General features: G+C 40.8%; 1 protein-coding gene and 1 long non-coding RNA gene across 2 annotated transcripts; both read right to left on the reverse strand.

The window, feature by feature from the left end:
* Window positions 1-1,562: 1,562 nt before the first annotated feature.
* Window positions 1,563-4,037, reverse strand: LOC111337417 (uncharacterized). Its single transcript, XR_002695491.2, has 2 exons — window positions 3,768-4,037; window positions 1,563-2,448 (listed from the first exon to the last, which is right to left on the reverse strand). It is a non-coding gene; the product is annotated as an uncharacterized LOC111337417 (long non-coding RNA).
* A 4,126-nt stretch (window positions 4,038-8,163) lies between these two features.
* Window positions 8,164-15,013, reverse strand: LOC111337396 (uncharacterized). Its single transcript, XM_088741905.1, has one exon. It carries the CDS (start codon window positions 14,869-14,871, stop codon window positions 8,785-8,787), a length of 6,087 nt encoding a protein of 2,028 aa, XP_088598031.1. The 5' UTR covers window positions 14,872-15,013; the 3' UTR covers window positions 8,164-8,784.
* Between the last annotated feature and the right edge of the window lie 3,190 nt (window positions 15,014-18,203).

Raw genomic sequence — 18,203 nt, forward strand, 5'->3', positions numbered from 1 at the left:
ATGGAATAATGGTCTATAAAGTACTGCTCATAAACTCCCCTCTATGAGTGCCAAAATAATTTCACCCTTGAGGTAGCGCAGTGGCATGGCAAAGACCTCGCACTGATTGGAGTCCTACATAAGGTCAGGTTCAACCTGGGGCCCACTTCTCAAAAGTTATGGTGAATTGACGCACCAAAAATAGAAGCAGGTTCTGGCTTTCTGACTAGTCCGTATACCACTATTTTTAAATAAAGGGTGAAAGTTTCTAAATAAACTGTGGTGCCTAAATGTTGGGGGGGGGGGGGGTAACAAGGTAAATTGGTAACATCAACTAAGTTGAAATAGCAAATTGGCCACCATAAAGATTTAAAAAATCTGACGTTTTGAGCATCGGCTCTTCATCATTCGCTGAAAGAGCTAATGCTTGAAACGTCAGATTTTTAATTCTTAACGGTGGCCAATTTATCATTTCAACTTAGTTGATATAACAAAATTACATATATTTTTAAGCTGAAAGTTTTATTTTATAATCTTCAAAAACTTTTGAAACCCTCATCTTGAATTGAAACAGAACAGCTCTACAGCCCTGATATGTTAACAGTACCTTCGAGAAACACGCCCCTGGTCAGACGTTAGGGACTTTAAGTAAACCATAGTGGCAACCGTGATGAGGACGTGTCAAAACAATAGATCTAACTGGCAGAAGAGTAGCTCAGTGCATGCATTTTAAAACTTTGTACATTTCTTTATGTTCTGCCAAACAAAATGAAACTGCCAAAATTTACATTGTCTGGGAATGGAAACACCAACAGCAGTTCTCTTAAGTTTGAATCTAGAACTTGACCCCGTTCATACAAACCTGATACTAAAGTTGAGGTGTAGCATCACAAGGGAAAGAAAACACATCCAGCCATCCATGAAATTCTTACTTTAAATCTATGTTCATTTGTTAATTGATGTTTTTTTCACCATGGTCATTCTGACTGCTTTAGGTCCCTACTTTCTCCGCAAAGAACAATGCCAAGTCATTTGGGAAACCATACTAAATACATGGGGGTAACAATGATATGGACCATCATTCTATCCAAACAGTGGTTGTTCCACAAGCTATGGCAAATTATGTGGGATGTCCACCTCATTTGCTGACTAAATCCCACTATTATTTTTCCATGTGTAGTGTATTTCAGAATTACCATGGTTGAGTGCATTATACAGCAAACTTAACCCTTTGACTCCCACAAGTGACCAAGATATAATTTCTCCTGACAAGATCAATACAATATCAAGCAGACAAGTAGTGGGAATAAAGAAAATTATCAATAAGGGGATAATTAATTGATCCAATACCAAATTCTTCAAACCAACATCATAAAAATTGTATGATAGACAGTAAAGAGAATTTCTAATCATATTTTGCAAGTAAAAGGGTTGAGAACATGTGTCTCCTTAAAGTCCCTCAGTATACAACTGTTTCTTTGCTGGGGGAAAGGAGGGGGGGCAGGGAACTTCCATCTTTTCCACACCAAGTGATGATAATGATATTTATCCAATAAAATTCAACACAACAACACAAGCAAATGTTTGATTTGCAAATATTACAATAAATTTTCATGTTAATAATGGTATACATTACTTTGTCTATGTTACATCTCATAAATAATAAAATCTTAGTCCCAGCTTCCTCCAATTGTTTAGCACCTGTAGAACCTGTGAAATGAATAGGTTGTTTCTTGTATTAATTAAAAAGTCACATTTCAATTGACTTCAAAGGAGTGCTCTGACAATATGTGAGCAATTCTTTTTCCAACATAACATCTACTTTATTTCAAAAAAAAAAAATTGCATACTTTCAAAAGCCAGCTATAAAGTGTTCATTGGCTTGAAGTTAGAACTGCTGAAAAGAATGCTCATTTTAAGGTTATTTCATTCACTATCTCTTCACACACAGTGCTAGAGTTTCATAAATAAATGTTTTGTGGTATAATGGTCCTAGAAGCCAGACTAGACATTCCATGAAGTATATTCTTGTGACTTGACTGATTATAGTTCAGTTGATTCTCTGCATGATGATCATCCAAACATTCAACCAAAGTGACCAAATGTTCTGGAAAACAACTGCATGACTTTCCATGGGACTTGAAATAGTCTAACAAACTACTTGCAAAGTCAACTTGACCAATTCTTAACAAGATGAGACAATTCCAATCTGAAGTTTCTAACATGACAGTCGTCTTGAAGAAATGTCTATCCAGTTTCCACACATGAGAAGCAATGCTGTAGAAAATTATCAAATTCCCTGTGAAGAATTCACTGTGAGCTTTTCTTTGTCTTACAATTGATCATCAGATATACTCCATAAAAAGAGATAAAACTTCCAACAAGGTAAAGTCCATAAGCTCCTCTGTGTAAATAACAATCTGATGGTCCCTTGTCTGTGAAGTTAAAGATGACAGGCTTTTCACCAGACTGCAAATAGAGAATGCAAAGATTGAATAATGTACAATTTTGTAGCTATTTTAAATTTCATATCTGTTACTGCTTTCCACCGATTTTACATGCTTATCAATCGCAATATTTGATCAACTTGTCATGGATACAGTTGACATTGATCATTGTACGAGTTGCATTCACAGATAAATTACACTGATCAAAAGGTCTCTTCATGATAAGGTTTAAGGCAACTCAAAAGGAAGAAATATGACCTTGTGCTCTTTTAGGAACCACCAAACTTGCAAAAGCAAAGATCAATTTCTATCATTGCATCTTTCAATAGAGTTCCTGTTAATTTGCTGAACAGAATACTCAATTTTTAATTTGCAACATGTTTTACATATGTTCTCCGCAACTCCCACATGTTGCAAAAATTGAGGGGGAAAAAGGTGTGGCTTATCAAAAGCGTTTACAGTAGCTCACTGTCTTAGCAAAAAGTCAATCTAGAAGCTGACAAACTTGTTTTCATTTCCAGAATTTTTCACACCGAGGTAGACTTTCCCGCACAGGGTTTAGTCTGTGCCCAACTATCATTAAACAAGTGTTTTGAATACTGTTTCTAAACTCTATATTTCAGAAAAAAACTTTAAACAAAATGATAGTTATAAGAGAAATAGAACAACTATGGAACACAGGCAATGACATATAAATACAAAATTAGCTGAAAAAAAAGGTATCGTAGGCGAGAGAGAAGTTAGGAGGAAGGTTGGCGGGGGGTTGCTAAGCTAACATCTGCCCGTATATGACTGCCGGAAAGTCGATCCTGAAATTCTGTCCACTCCTCGGTGATGAATGCTGAAATTTCAAGTACATTTTTTCTTTAAGCACTATCACTGTTTAATATGCAATGATTTCTGCGTAGATCAAGGAAACAAACGCTGAATACAGTACTTTCAAGAGTTCGTAGTCGTAGGTTGCGTAACGCAATGAGCCGAACATGTGACGAAACACATGTAGTAAAAATTGAACCGAAAAAAATCTATTTGAACCATCATTTCTCTCAATGAATTTCTCTTTCCGTGCTGATCTTTCCAAATTTAGGATTTCTATTACCATTTTATAGTCGGAATCTCTCGTGTAGTTATGTTTTTGCGCACAAAAAATAAATCAACCGGCAAAATATTTGCAGATTACAACAACGCGTGCATTACGAAATCAATCAACGTCGTGCAAAACCTCATAACCACTTAGGAGCGAAATAAACAAAGTAAGCTGGCAAAAAATCGAACCTAGCGTCTCTTGTAGTTAAAAAGATGTAATCAAACACGCCTATGATCTTAAAAAGAAGATCTCACCTGGAAAAATCGTTGAAATACCGTCTTCCAGTTCTGCTGATAGGGTCTCGAGACAGGGCTTGTGTGATACAAACTTCTTGAAATGTACAAACACCTCGCAATTTGACCCATAGGTGTCTTGAAAGCAATAAATTTTCTTGATGGATCAGGTTCTTCACAATGCTGACTTGTCTTCAAACTTCTTGGAATAAAATGAGGAACTTCGAAAGGCAGATACTACTTCGCGGACGCGAATGTGGGTGCGTTAACGCAAGTACTGTGGTGAAATTTGATCTACTAGGTAACCGCTCTTTTCCACGTGAACACAGCGTGGAAAGGTAGAAACTGGTTTCTCCGCTTTTACTCCACCTAAACAACAGGCTCTCGCTATTTAGGACACGAAAAACTAAACGAAATAGTCAGTGCTAAGAATCTGGCGATTGCTTTTGTTAAAAGTTGGTCGAAGGCGCAAACGAGAGCTTTTACGGAAGCTATCCAAAATCCAACGATTGCTTTCCACAAGCGCAAAGACAGTAGTTGAACAGTTTGAACAGTCAGATCCATCACACTCTTACGGATGAATTCATAAAAAGGACGTCACACATTTCTTGTTTTTCATTGAAACAGAGAAACAAACCTTTAGCTTTATTCAAAAACGCCAAACTTAGCAAATGCCTGAAGTCTTTAATAAAAATCCGTCGAACTTTCCAATCCTCCCTTGGAATGGGTGCCGGATATGCCACCCAGGAAGAGCTTTCTCGACACACCCCGCATCAGAGGGCGCCGGCTATTCTCGACTCCCCCCACTCTCTTAACTCTTGTCCCGAGTGGCTCATTTCAGGACCGCAACAGGATGTGGAGCCCCCAGAGCCACATGTTGTCTCCTCCACACTTGTTCTTTCGGATGTCACGCAACGCACCCTTGGGGAAGTGTTGCGTGACCTCCCACCGAATGGCTGCTCGCGCTCGCTTGAAAAATTCAAAAAAAAAAAAGGATTATCTCTGTCCCACACAATGAAAAGTGATAGGATACCTTCTCTGCTTACGTCAAGTGAAAAAGAAAAAAAACTCTAGTAACAAGACAGGACGCGCTGGCGTTTCTGTTTAAGCTGTAGACCCCTGCAGGATTAGCAGCACATCAGTCAACTGTCAATTTCGGTCAAAATTTTGTTCCATTGCAAGTTTACTTCAAACTGTTTTCGATTACCTTTAAATTCAATCATCTAGGCTTCATTGTCAATTTAGGTGTTCTCGTCTACCCGCTTGCCTTTCTCTTCTAGTTGGGAAACACGCAGCCCTTAGAAGAAAGGAGACTTGCACTAATAATTGAGAATCCGACCCATCTTCCCACGAGAACGAGGAATATCAATATTGGTATTAACATGAGGTCAACAGAAAGAACCGCGAATTAAAGTAAGCCGCCTTTTATCTCAATGTAAAACCTTCATGCTGCTCTAAAGCGTGGCATGGGATCGAGTTTAGCGACCATCTCGCACGGCTGACACGCGGCCTACGTGATAAAGTACATAAATACATACATACATACATACCTACATACATACATACATACATACCTACATACGTACTTACATACATACATACATACACACACACACACACATACATACATACATACATACATACATACATACATACATACATACATACATACATACATAGGTTAATTGACCACTCCCCATAGGGACTTTTCAGGGCCAACACCCACCCATCCCACCCAGGGGAGGACATCCACCACACAGTAATCTCGTGCGTGGGAAATTAACGTCTCCTACCCCTAACCCTGCAGAAGACGGGGCCTACGGTTTATTCGTCCTTATCCGAGAAGACTAGAATATCTATCCATTTCTTGATTATGGAAAGGTAGCAAAGTACTGTAACGGCGTCAATTTTTACTTTACTTGTTTTCGCGGCAAGAGCAAAATGCAAGTTTGCGCTTTTTTTTTTTGAGAGGAAAGAAACTTTGGAGACAAATCAGAGATGAAGTGGGAGACTGCGCTTATAACGCTTTTGCTTTTATCATTGTTTTCAGAAGCAACAAACAATGCTAAGCTGGAAGGTAAGGTTTTTTCGTTCTTCTGAGAAACTGTTTTCTCTATCTCGAAGCCTTGCTGGTAATTTCCTCTTTGGGCTTAGTGATAGGAACAAAGACTCAACCTAGCTCTTGATGCCAAACGGTTCACACTCAATTTTTTTCATGCTCAGTTTTCGCTGCTAAAACTGTCGAGTGAAAAGGTTTGAGGTTTCGTATAGCGTCACGCCATGCAAAAGCCTTCTTTATTCAGCATTCTCATGAATAGTACTTCACATCACTTTTCACAAAACAAATTTTTCTGATTGCTATGGTAGTAACGCGCGTGGTCATTCCGCGCGCTCTACAAACGCTTACGTTTTTCGAAAGTCTTATTAGCTTAATCCAGGTGTATATCCTGACCCTATTAGTCAAAAATGTTTTTCTTAACGTCTGCTTTTTGAACACAGGTCGTAAATATTAAAATGGAAGGAGTCCTTCCACATATCCTTTCGCTAAGCACAGTCCTGATGAAACAATTTAAAAAGACTACGAGACTGAATATTTTGTCGAACTACCTTCATCCACTGAGCTCCCCCCACCCATATTTCGCTTGGCGAGGCTGTAGCCCCCCTCTACCCCGTCCCCCCACCCCCACCAGCCCGCTCCGTTGCCCAAGAAATAGGCCGTGACAGTCTGTGCTTGAAGAAGGAGCGTATTATGCCACGATTTGTAGAGCGCTGCACTAGTATCGCAGAGGTCAGTGGTTCGAATCCCGTACAGGCCTGATTTTTTGTTTTTTTTGTTTTGGACTGGTTTTCGCTGTTGCATAAATAGCGCTCTCTACTGCGAGGATCGTGCATCATACGTAAATTTGAAACTATGGCGTCCTCACGGCCGACCCTCAAAATTTTCAGGTCCGATTTTTCGTTCATTTGCGATCGAGTTAGACCTTGTGGAACTCAGAATGTAAAGTAACAATGCTATAGAATACTCTTCTTGGAAAAGAATGGATATCAAGGTCTTAAATGTGTCAGAATAAGCTCTCGAGTCAACGACACTACGATTCTCTAAGGCTATGCGAACTATGGACGTAAAGTGAAAACCGAACTTTCGGGCTTCAAGCAGGGCCAAGCGACAATTTGACGATTCGATGGTCCGGTAAATATTATGTTCGAGTAACAATGTGTTCAAAAAATATTGTTTAATAGAAAATTTTGCGTCAAATTGAAGTTTTTTCAGAATTTTCAACATAACGCTTCGTAATTTCTGGCCATGAAGGCAAGTAAACAACGATCTAAGCATGATGAATTTTACCGCGTGGGCTTTGTTCACGTAACAAATTCGTACGTTTTTCGCTTATAACAGCAAATCAAAAACTGTTTTGAATAAATCTGGGCAAGAGTACCTTATAACCCCATTCATTAATTATGCATTCAGTCTTTGGTCAATGAAGACAATAGCGATAACAATAGAACTCCGCAGAGAATAGTAGTCTTTGTTTTCAAAATTTGGATTTTTTAGATAGATAGATAATAATCTTTAGACAGGGTGCGTTCTCACAGAAGTGGTTTTCAGAACGGCCCTGTAACTACCCACCCAACCCACCCCAGGGAGGACATCCATCACACAGCAATCTCGTGCGTGGGAAATTAACGTCTCCTACCCCAACCCTGCAGAAGACGGGACCTCCATTTATTCGTCCCTATCCGAGAAGACTAGAATATCTAACCATTTCTTGATGTTAAAGAAAGGAAGCATATTCTTCTCAGTTAATTTTAAGACCCTGAGTGTTGGTCCGGCCGGTATTGAACTCTCGACCTCCCGCACAGCAATCCGGCGCCCTCCCAATTGAGCTAACCAGGTGGCGGTCTCCATATATATTTTTAAACAGGGTAAATTCGGCGAGATTTCCGGTCCGAAATTGAATGGAACGGAAAAGTTCCGGGATAAGTTTTCGAAAATTTAGGAATACGGGGCGCTTTCTATTCGACCAAAAATTCCGAAAATTCCGGTCCCAAATTGAATGGAACGGTAAAACTTCTGGGAAAATTTTTCGAAAATTTAGGAATACGTTTTGAGTGGACTCTCTTCAATGGAATTTCCCGAATTATCGAAAAGGACGCTTTCCATTCGTCAGCTAAAGTTCCGAGATTTTGAACCGGTGATTTTTGTTGAATGGAAAGCGCCCTTGATTTTTTAGTTAAAACGTAATTTGCACCTATCGCTTTTTTCGCCGGAAATACGTTCTTTAATTAGTCTTCTTTCGCTAGAGCTTGTTTTTTTGGAAAAGATGATTTTTAAAATTTACTGCGCATTGTGTTGCTTTCTTGGTTTTTTTCCAAAATTGTGACTTTTCACAGGCACGTGTTACACGTAAGTGTCAATGGGTTTAATCTGTACTGAATTAATTTTTGGCTAAAAACTTTTAATATATGTAAAGAAATGTTATTGCAAAATTTTCACTAATTGGGAGCTCCGCTTTTAGGCTTGGCTAAATCTATATATCAGACAACAGTGTTCGAACGCTTAGAAAAAAGAAAGTATAAAAAAAGTACTGTAAAAATTTTCCTGGAAGTGGATCCCCTGAGCTATGAATCAATGTAAATGAGTCCACTCCCAGCCTTTCATTATCATTTACTGACTTCAGTGACTCACAGCCACTTTGATTCTTACTCGTAATACTCATGTCTGATAGATGTACCTTTGAAAAAACACTATTGAAATTTCCTTTGCTTGACAAACTAATCGCATTAGTCACAATTTGCTTGGCTTGCCTGCTGAACTAATGACTTAAAAAGAATGGCTCTTAAGTTTTTTTAAAGTCTAAACTCTTATGAAGAGTACACTATACACTGTTTTGTCTCGGATTATTAAACTTCGAAGTTCAATAAGCTGTTTACAGAAATGCATTTCTATATGTATCGATCCGAGTTGTCCTTCGCAGATCGCTAGCAATTAACTTACAATTACGAGCTTTGCTAGGTCAGTTCCTTTCGCCTCAAGCTCTCAAGGGGGGGTTGGCACTGGCCAAGTTGCAAAATCAAATGTCACGTTGTCGCCCATGAGCATAAAGGGTGCCCATTGAGAAACTTTGTCATAGCCGTTATTACGCATCCAATTTCTGGCCATGTGAAGGGATTCACAGGCACTTTCACCTCGGAACAAATGTTTGTAGAAACAAGTCATGAACTGCTCTGTGGCTGTGTCGTCCAGGGCCCATCGTGCCGCTAACACTGAGCGAGCACCGGATCCCAAGAACGCTCGGGCGATTCCAATCACTCCCTCGGTTCTAATCTGTCCACGAGCACTGTGGCAACAACTAAGCACCACAAGTTTAGCTCGCAGCCGAGTTTTTGAAATATCCGCCATCGTCAAAAGGTAATCTTCTTCTCGAGGAAAAGGTGGGAGTAGGGTAGGGTGCTCAGGAGAAAGAGCGATCTCCCCTCTTTCGGCATCACCATGTGCAGCGATGTGTATCAGGCTCACTGAATTTATCGCTTGGAGTACAGCATGCTTTGTCGCGGAATCTCCAATCAAAGGCGTTACGCCAAGGAGTCTTCCAATCATTTCTGCTTCTTTCCTTGCACACAGCAATGGTGTCATGGTTGTGCGCCTTTCCTTGTAAATTACGGCTCCAACCTCAGGGTCACCAACTATCAGTGCTCCTGTCTGACTGTGATAGTCTGGAGGACTGTTTTGAACACACTTGAGAGTCGTCAGGGAGGGAACCATCCGAATTCTGCATGTCTCTGATAAATATTTGCCTCCTTCGTCAGCCAAGGCTGCAAATGGCACTTGGTACATACAGGAGTCAGGGACAATAATGATTTCAGGCTGCTTCAGTAAACTAGCCACAGGAGCGAAGATTATCTTATAACACAAGTGAAGATTTGTTTTGAAATCCTCAGCATCATGGTCACGCAGGACTGTGCGGTTGTCGTAGTGATGAGGCATCAGTTCGATATCATCCAGAGATCGATCCTCGCAATTCTGTTCTGGTAGAATGGCAAGGCTGCGGAAGCTCTCTTTGAAAAACTCATCTAAATCAGGGACTAATCCGGTCACAACGTTTGCTTCAAGGCTCACCGTCTTTTCTGTAAAATGAACATCTCCCATTCCTTTGAGAATCCAAAACCGTACATCATTTTTACCAACCGAAATGTACAAGCATGCGCAGTCTACTTCTCTTCTGATAATCTCTTGAATGCCATGCCAAGATTGTGGATTGCCAGAAATCTGCTCTTGAACAGAGTATCGAGCGGTCATCAAGTCGGCTAGGCCTCTTGCCCGTCTCAGCTCTTCCACGTACAGAGCTTCTTGTGACTTTCTGGTGGAAGAAAGCAACCTACTCAACAACTGGTAGGGAAAGGCGCCGTGCTCCTCTAACAAGGATATTTGAAATTGATCACTGTCTTTAAGAGAACCTCGTAAAGTGTCGAATTTCTCGATGCTTTGACAAAGATACGAAGAAGCTTCTTCAAGATGGGACTGTGACACCTCTAACACCGATAGACTACAAAGACATTGAAACTCGTTCAGGTTGTGTCGAATTTCCCTGCTTAATAGAAGAGCCTTCTTGAAGTATTCTTCCGCCATATCATGGTTACCGGAGGATTGGAAGTACCATCCTAAGTTTAAGTAGTCCACTATTTCTCCTTGTCTGTCACCGATTTCTATGTGAATTGCAAGGGCTTTCTCCTGACATTCTTGCGCTTTGTCGCATAGACCACGCCGAAGTGAAATGATCCCCAGATGTCCGTAATCCGCTGCCTCTCCCCTTCTATTACCGATACCCACTCTTTTTGCCATAGCCATCTTTAGATAGTCGTCAGCCCTTGCAAACTTGCCGAGCGAGAGAAACAAACCTGCAAGGTCTCCGTAGCTTGTTGCCACTCCGTTCTTGTCACCAATTTTCTTATTCATACCCAAAGCTAACTCCATATAAACTTTAGCCTCATCATATTGACCGAGCAATTGGAACAATGTTCCAAGTCCTTGGTAACTTGTTACTTCTCCACTCCTGTCGCCAATTTCTATTTGGAGAGCGAGTGCTTTCTCCTTATATTTTCGGGCCTTGTCATATTGACCAAACGATTGGAACAATGTTCCTAGGTTTCCGTAACTTGTTGCTTCTCCACTCCTGTCGCCGATTTCTATTTGGATATCGAATGCTTTCTCCTGATATTTTCGGGCCTCGTCATATTGACCAATCGATTGAAAAAATGCTGCTAAATTTCCGTAGCTTGTTGCTTCTCCATTTCTGTTGCCAATTTCTTTCTTCATAGCGAGGGCTTTCTCCTGATATTTTCGGGCCTCGTCATAATGACCAATCGATTGAAACAATGTTCCTAGATTTCCGTAGCTTATTGCTTCTCCATTCCTGTCGCCAATTTCTTTTTTCATAGCTAGTGCTTTCTCCTGATATTCTTGGGCCCTGTCATATTGACCAAGCGATTGGAACAATGCTCCAAGGTTTTCGTAACTTGTTGCTTCTCCTCTCTTGTCGCCAATTTCTATATGGAAAGCGAGTGCTTTCTCCTGATATTCTCGGGCCTTGTCACATTGACCAAGTATCTGGAACAATGCCCCTAGGTATCCGTAGCCTGTTGCTTCTCCATCCCTGTCGCCAATTTCTATTCTGATAGCGAGTGCTTTCTCCTGATATTCTCGGGCCTTGTCATATTGACCAAGCCCCTGGAACAATGCCCCTAGGTTTCCGTAGTCTGTTGCTTCTCCATTCCTGTCGCCAATTTCTATTTTCATAGCGAGTGCTTTCTCCTGATAAGCGCGGGCCTTATGATATTGACCAAGCGATTGGAACAATACTCCTAGGTTTCCGTAGCTTGTTGCCTCTCCATTCCTGTCGCCAATTTCTATTGTGATAGCGAGTGCTTTCTCCAGATATTCTCGGGCCTGGATATATTGACCAAGCGATTTGAACAATACTCCTAGGTTTCCGTAGCTTCTTGCTTCTCCACGCCTGTCGCCAATTTCTCTTTGGATAGCGAGTGCTTTCCCCTGATATTCTCGGGCCTTGTCATATTGACCGAGGGATTGGATGAGTGTTCCTAGGTTTCCGTAGCTGTTTGCTTCTCCATTCCTGTCGCCAATTTCTATTGTGATAGCAAGTGCTTTCTCCTGATATCCTCGGGCATTGTCATATTGACCGAGCGATTTGAACAATGTTGCTAGGTTGCCGTAGTTAGTTGCTTCTCCATTCCTGTCGCCGATTTCTATTTGGATATCGAGTGCTTTCTCATGATATTTTCGGGCCTCGTCATATTGACCAATCGATTGAAACATTACTCCTAAATGTCCGTAGCTTGTTGCTTCTCCATTTCTGTTGCCAATTTCTTTCTTCATAGCGAGGGCTTTCTCCTGATATTTTCGGGCCTTGTCATATTGACCAATCGATTGAAACAATGCTCCTAGATTTCCGTAGCTTATTGCCTCTCCCTTCCTGTCGTCAATTTCTTTTTGCATAGCTAGTGCTTTCTCCTTACAGTCTTGGGCCCTGTCATATTGACCAAGCGATTGGAACAATGTTCCAAGGTCTCCGTAACTTGTTGCTTCTCCTCTCCTGTCGCCAATTTCTTTTTTCATAGCTAGTGCTTTCTCCTGATATTTTCGGGCCTTGTCATATTGACCAAGCGATTGGAATAATGTTCCTAGCTCTGCGCAGCTTCTTGCCTCTCCATACCTGTCGCCAATTTCTATTTTCATAGCAAGTGCTTTCTCCTGATATTCTCGGGACTTGTCATATTGACCAAGGGATTGGAACAATACCCCTAGGTCTCCGTAGCTTGTTGCTTCTCCATCCCTGTCGCCAATTTCTATTCTGATAGCGAGTGCTTTCTCCTGATAAGCGCGGGCCTTATGATATTGACCAAGCTCCTTGAACAATACTCCTAGGTTTCCGTAGCTTGTTGCTTCTCCATTCCTGTGGCCAATTTCTATTCTGATAGCGAGTGCTTTCTCTTGATATTCTTGCGCCTCGTCATATTGACTGAGCCAATGGAACAATATTCCTAGGTGTTCGTAGCTTCTTGCTTCTCCACGCCTGTCGCCAATTTCTCTTTGGATAGCGAGTGCTTTCTCCTGATATTCTCGGGCCTTGTCATATTGACCGAGCGATTGGATGAGTGCTCCTAGGTGTCCGTAGCTTGTTGCTTCTCCATTCCTGTCGCCAATTTCTATTGTGATAGCAAGTGCTTTCTCCTGATATTTTCGGGCCTCGTCATATTGACCAATCGATTGAAAAAATACTGCTAAATTTCCGTAGCTTGTTGCTTCTCCATTTCTGTTGCCAATTTCTTTTTTGATAGCGAGTGCTTTCTCCTGATATTTTCGGGCCTCGTCATATTGACCAATGGATTGAAACAATGCTCCTAGATTTCCGTAGCTTATTGCTTCTCCATTCCTGTTTCCAATTTCTTTTTCCATAGTTAGTGCTTTCTCCAGATATTCTTGGGCCCTCTCACATTGACCAAGTAATTGGAACAATATTCCAAGGGATTCGTAGCCTTTTGATACTCCATTCCTGTCGCCAATTTCTAGTGTGATAGCAAGTGCTTTCTCCTGATATTTTCGGGCCTCGTCATATTGACCAATCGATTGAAACAGTGCTCCTAGATTTCTGCAGCTTTTTGCCTCTCCATCCCTGTCGCCAATTTCTATTTTCATAGCAAGTGCTTTCTCCAGATATTCTTGGGACTTGTCATATTGACTGAGCGATGCGAATAGCACTCCTAGTTTTCCGTAGATTGTTGCTTCTTCATTCTTGTCGCCAATTTCTATTTTCATAGCAAGTGCTTTCTCCTGATATTCTCGGGCCTTATCATATTGACCAATTAATTGGAAAAATGTTCCCAACTTTCCGTAGCTTGTTGCTTCTCCATTGCTGTCGCTAATTTCTATTGTGATAGCAAGTGCCTTCTCCAGATATTCTCGGGACTTGTCATATTGACCAAGCGATCGGAACGATTCTGCTAGATCTCCGTAGATTGTTGCTTCTCCATTCTTGTCGCCAATTTCTATTTTCATAGCAAGTGCTTTCTCCTGATATTCTCGGGACTTGTCATATCGACCAAGGGATTGGAACAATGCCCCTAGGTTTCCGTAGCTTGTTGCTTCTCCATCCCTGTCGCCAATTTCTATTCTGATAGCGAGTGCTTTCTCCTGATAAGCGCGGGCCTTATGATATTGACCAAGCGATTGGAACAATACTCCTAGGTTTCCGTAGCTTCTTGCTTCTCCATTTCTGTCACCAATTTCTATTCTGATAGCGAGTGCTTTCTCCTGATATTCTCGGGCCTTATCATAGTGACCAATTGATTGCAAAAATGTTCCCAACTTTCCGTAGCTTGTTGCTTCTCCATTCCTGTCGCTAATTTCTATTCTGATAGCGAGTGCTTTCTCCAGATATTCTCGGGCCTGGATATATTGACCAAGCGATTTGAACAATACTCCTAGGTTTCCGTAGATTGTTGCTTCTCCATTCTTTTCGCCAATTTCGATTGTGATAGGGAGTGCTTTCTCCAGATATTCTCGGGCCTGGATATATTGACCAAGCGATTTGAACAATACTCCTAGGTTTCCGTAGATTGTTGCTTCTCCATTCTTGTCGCCAATTTCTATTGTGATAGCGAGTGCTTTCTCCAGATATTCTCGGGACTTGTCATATTGACTAAGCGATTCGAATAGCACTCCTAGTTTTCCGTAGCTTGTTGCTTCTCCATCCCTGTCGCCAATTTCTATTTGGATTGCGAGTGCTTTCTCCCGATATTCTCGAGCTTTGTCATATTGACCAAGCGAACAAAAGATTGTTGATAGGCTTGTATAACATCCTGCCTCGCCCTGTAGGTTGCCAATTGTTTTCATGATCTTGGTTGCTGACTCATAAAATGTTCTGGCTTCCATAAATTTTTTTTGAATCTGAAGTGTTTTTGCCAGTTTCAAATTTAGCCATCCTTTTAGCGAGGTTTCATCCGAGTCTTGGTTTCGGAGGAGTTCCCTGATATATTCTTCTTTATTTGTGTAATCCTTCATACAATCATAAGCATGGAATATTACCTTGTAGATGTTAAGGAACATAAAACTCGCCAATAAACTATCTATAATCAACGCTTGATTTTTTAAAACAATCAGACATTCCTTAAGTAACTCGATGGCTTGCGACGCACGACTTGTGTTAAGAAGGAAGCCGGCGACCACTAAACATAATGTGTAGATGACTTTTAAGATGCGGGCTTCTTTTGTATTGGTCATCTTGATCTTCTTTTTGTAACTTTGAAAAAAAAAAAGGAAAAGTTAGTGAAAACTTATAAAACTCAAAGATCCAAACTTGGATCGTCCATCAACAAGGAACACATCTTTTCCGTCTGCTGTAACAGAACAGAACACGTTTTATTTGATCCGGTGACTCATGATTAGTTCACAACAAATAAATTCAATTATGTAAGAAGTAGCAAAACTCTCTACAACCCCAGCCTACTGGGCTCTCAGGCTAAGAAGCTCCTGTTGCATGTTGCTGCTTACTGCTTGTTCTAAACTACACACCCCACATCTTAAGTAATGATCACTTTTCTTTGCGACGAACTCACGTCTTTCTAAATTTTAATCTAACCATTTAAAAATGGGAGAGTAGGTTTTCTTGGAACTTCTTATTAAAAATATCTTTTTAATTTAGGTTTTGACATGTTTTAGAAGAATGTTCCATATTTAAATGCCTCTGCCGTACGAGGGCCCTGTATGCCATAGAGCGTTAATTGAAATTTCTTTAATTTTCTCGTTCGATGTAAGAATCATTGTTTCTTTTCAAAAAGGTGGGAACAGTGAGATTTCTATATCTTGTTATGTTGTTATTCTAATATTTTTCCTATGTAGCTTTCATAACGATACTATGTTGGTTAGATTTGTAAAACAGTCTCGTCGGCATTGACTGTAACTTACATTTTGAGGTTAGTAACGTTTCTTGTTTATTTTGATGAAGGTAAAGGATTCCTGTATAAGATCTTGCGGTGGAGGTCAACTTGCTCCTGTAAAAACGAAGAAAACATTTATGTAAAAGACTGAGTTAATAATTTATCAAAATAGTTTTTCTTGTTTCTTGGCACGCCATTAAACTGAAAGTAAACGGCGGACTGAATCGGCTTTGAAGCCAAGAATCATTCACATAGTTTGTAACAATTTGACAAAGTCTGTCTTTGAGAGTCAATTATTTTTCACTGAAAAGATATTCACCCTATTTTCGGACAAAACTGATAGGATTTTGAGGAGATCCACTTTGTTCTCTTTCAATGACTGCTAATGTGACAACCATAAAGTAAACAAATTTTGTATCTGCTCGTCATTTCACCAGGAGGAGTAGTTCAGACGGCTGATGACGGCTGATGACCCCCAGGAATGTTTATTGTACTTTCCGACAGTTCGTTAGCCGAAATCAGAGCAGACTGAGGCGCTAGAAGCTCTAACTGCTGGCAAGAAGTTTTCGCAATTTTGCTAACCGACTTCGGAAAAAACGTTATAAACCAAGTTTTTTTTCTTTGCAAAAAATCTCTAAACGGTGCATCCTTGTAATTTCACCGCCTACCAGCATCGTGGTAGAATAAGTCGGCAAACCCAACGAACTTTGCCTTTCAGCAGTTCAGTCTATTTTTTCTCTCAAATGTCTTACTCATGGAGCTTTCACGGCATACTGCGTCTCTCCAAGAGTTCCCCTCCGCACGCTAACATCAATTTTTTTTATTGACTGGTACGACGGACTTCCCAGAAAAGGAGGTACAACTCGTGGTCTAATTCGCCAGAAGAAATGATAATTTAATCGCTGCGTACCAACAAAGAATTATTCGATGACTCAGGGGACAATATATCCCTCGATGCTGTCATTTTCATACATCTAAGACATCTTCCTTAGCACTCCTTTTTGATATTTAGAAATAGCACTGGTGATCACGTTGATGACTGGCAGAAAGTTTCATTTTTCATCAGTCTTTTCCTTTCGGGGTAAAACGTCAAATCTCTTTTAATCTGTAATATTTCTAACTCTGGATGTTATAGCGTCTAGCGGAACCAAGGATTTCGCTCGGTGCAATCTTTCATTGATTGTTAGAGACGTCTAATTTTCGAATCGGTCGCAATTCTGTCGTATTCGCATTACCGGTCAGTACATCATGGTAAAGGTAAGGTAAAGTCTGTTTACGAGCCTTGTAGCCCATTGGGCCGGTGCTTAACTCCGGTTTCTGTAGCATGAAGCGACTAGGAGTATTTCTACTCCCCCCTGGATGGGATGCCAGTCCATCGCAGGGTTACCCCCAGCATTAAATTGCCGGTACCCATTTATACACCTGGGTGAAGAGAGGCACTGTGAGAGTAAAGTGTCTTGCCTAAGAACACAACACAATGTCCCCGGCCAGGGCTCGAACCCCGACCACTCGATCCGTTTTCGAGCGGACTAACCATGAGGCCACCGCGCCTCCACAGTACATTATGGATCATTTTAAAATGAAAAGCACCAATTCCGTAAATTATTACTCGATAAATATCACTTCCTGTTTTGACTGTTTATGTTGCATACCTTTGATTACAGTTTTAATTCTCCCTTTAAGTTATCACTACCCTGTGAGCAGAGGCTCTTCGATCTTCGTAGATTGGTCGGGAAGATCGAAGGGCCTCAGCTCGCAGGGTAAGTTATCACAAGTCATGGGCAACAACAGTGTTATCTACTCAGACTACTCCAGGGGAGGGGGGGGGGAGGAGGAAACAAGAAGGATCTTCAGATGCTTGTAACCAACTCCCACCACAAGTTATGATCGTAAAACGTATACATCCTGGTTTGTTCCTAAATCCTTGTGAGACACTGCTGTGAAACCCCACCCCTCCCATACTTAAAAAAAATCTACTCGCCCCAATTATCTAATAATGATTATTGAACAGTGAAACTTCCGGCAAAATTCCGAGTCATCAAGAGTACCTAATGTAAGGGAAACATCACTTGTTCTTTGACGGAAGTTTCGATGAGAATCAGGGAGAAAAAAATTCTGAAAAAAGATGACTTATTTAAGTGAAAGTCATTCCGCACAGAGTTTTCAATATTTCATAGTTTGGCTAATTGCCCAAATAAAAGACAATTTTTAATTCAAATAGATGCCCGATGTCGTACATTTTTGGAAAATTCCTGACAGGTCAAAGGTTTTCTCTTTGTAAAAGTAGTCCAGGTTCATAGCCCCTCTCCCTAAAAGAGGATTTATTTTTCAATCATCACTTACATGAAGCCAAGCGCGATCCCCTCTTGATATCACGTGTTTATTGCATAATTTGAAATCTGTTTTATTTAGATTAGTACTTCAAAGGAATATACTTAGGCTGCAATGTTCTCTTCCGGCAGAGTACGACACTGATTAATTCCCACCGTTTTTTCTTATTTA

This window comes from Stylophora pistillata, chromosome 12 (genome assembly GCF_964205215.1).
Source record: "Stylophora pistillata chromosome 12, jaStyPist1.2, whole genome shotgun sequence".
Classification (NCBI taxonomy): Eukaryota; Metazoa; Cnidaria; class Anthozoa; order Scleractinia; family Pocilloporidae; genus Stylophora; species Stylophora pistillata.

What these genes read in the sequence shown, in the direction of transcription:
- LOC111337396 (XM_088741905.1), bottom strand. Translation starts at nt 14,871, where the DNA reads ATGTTCCTTAACATCTACAAGGTAATATTCCATGCTTATGATTGTATG.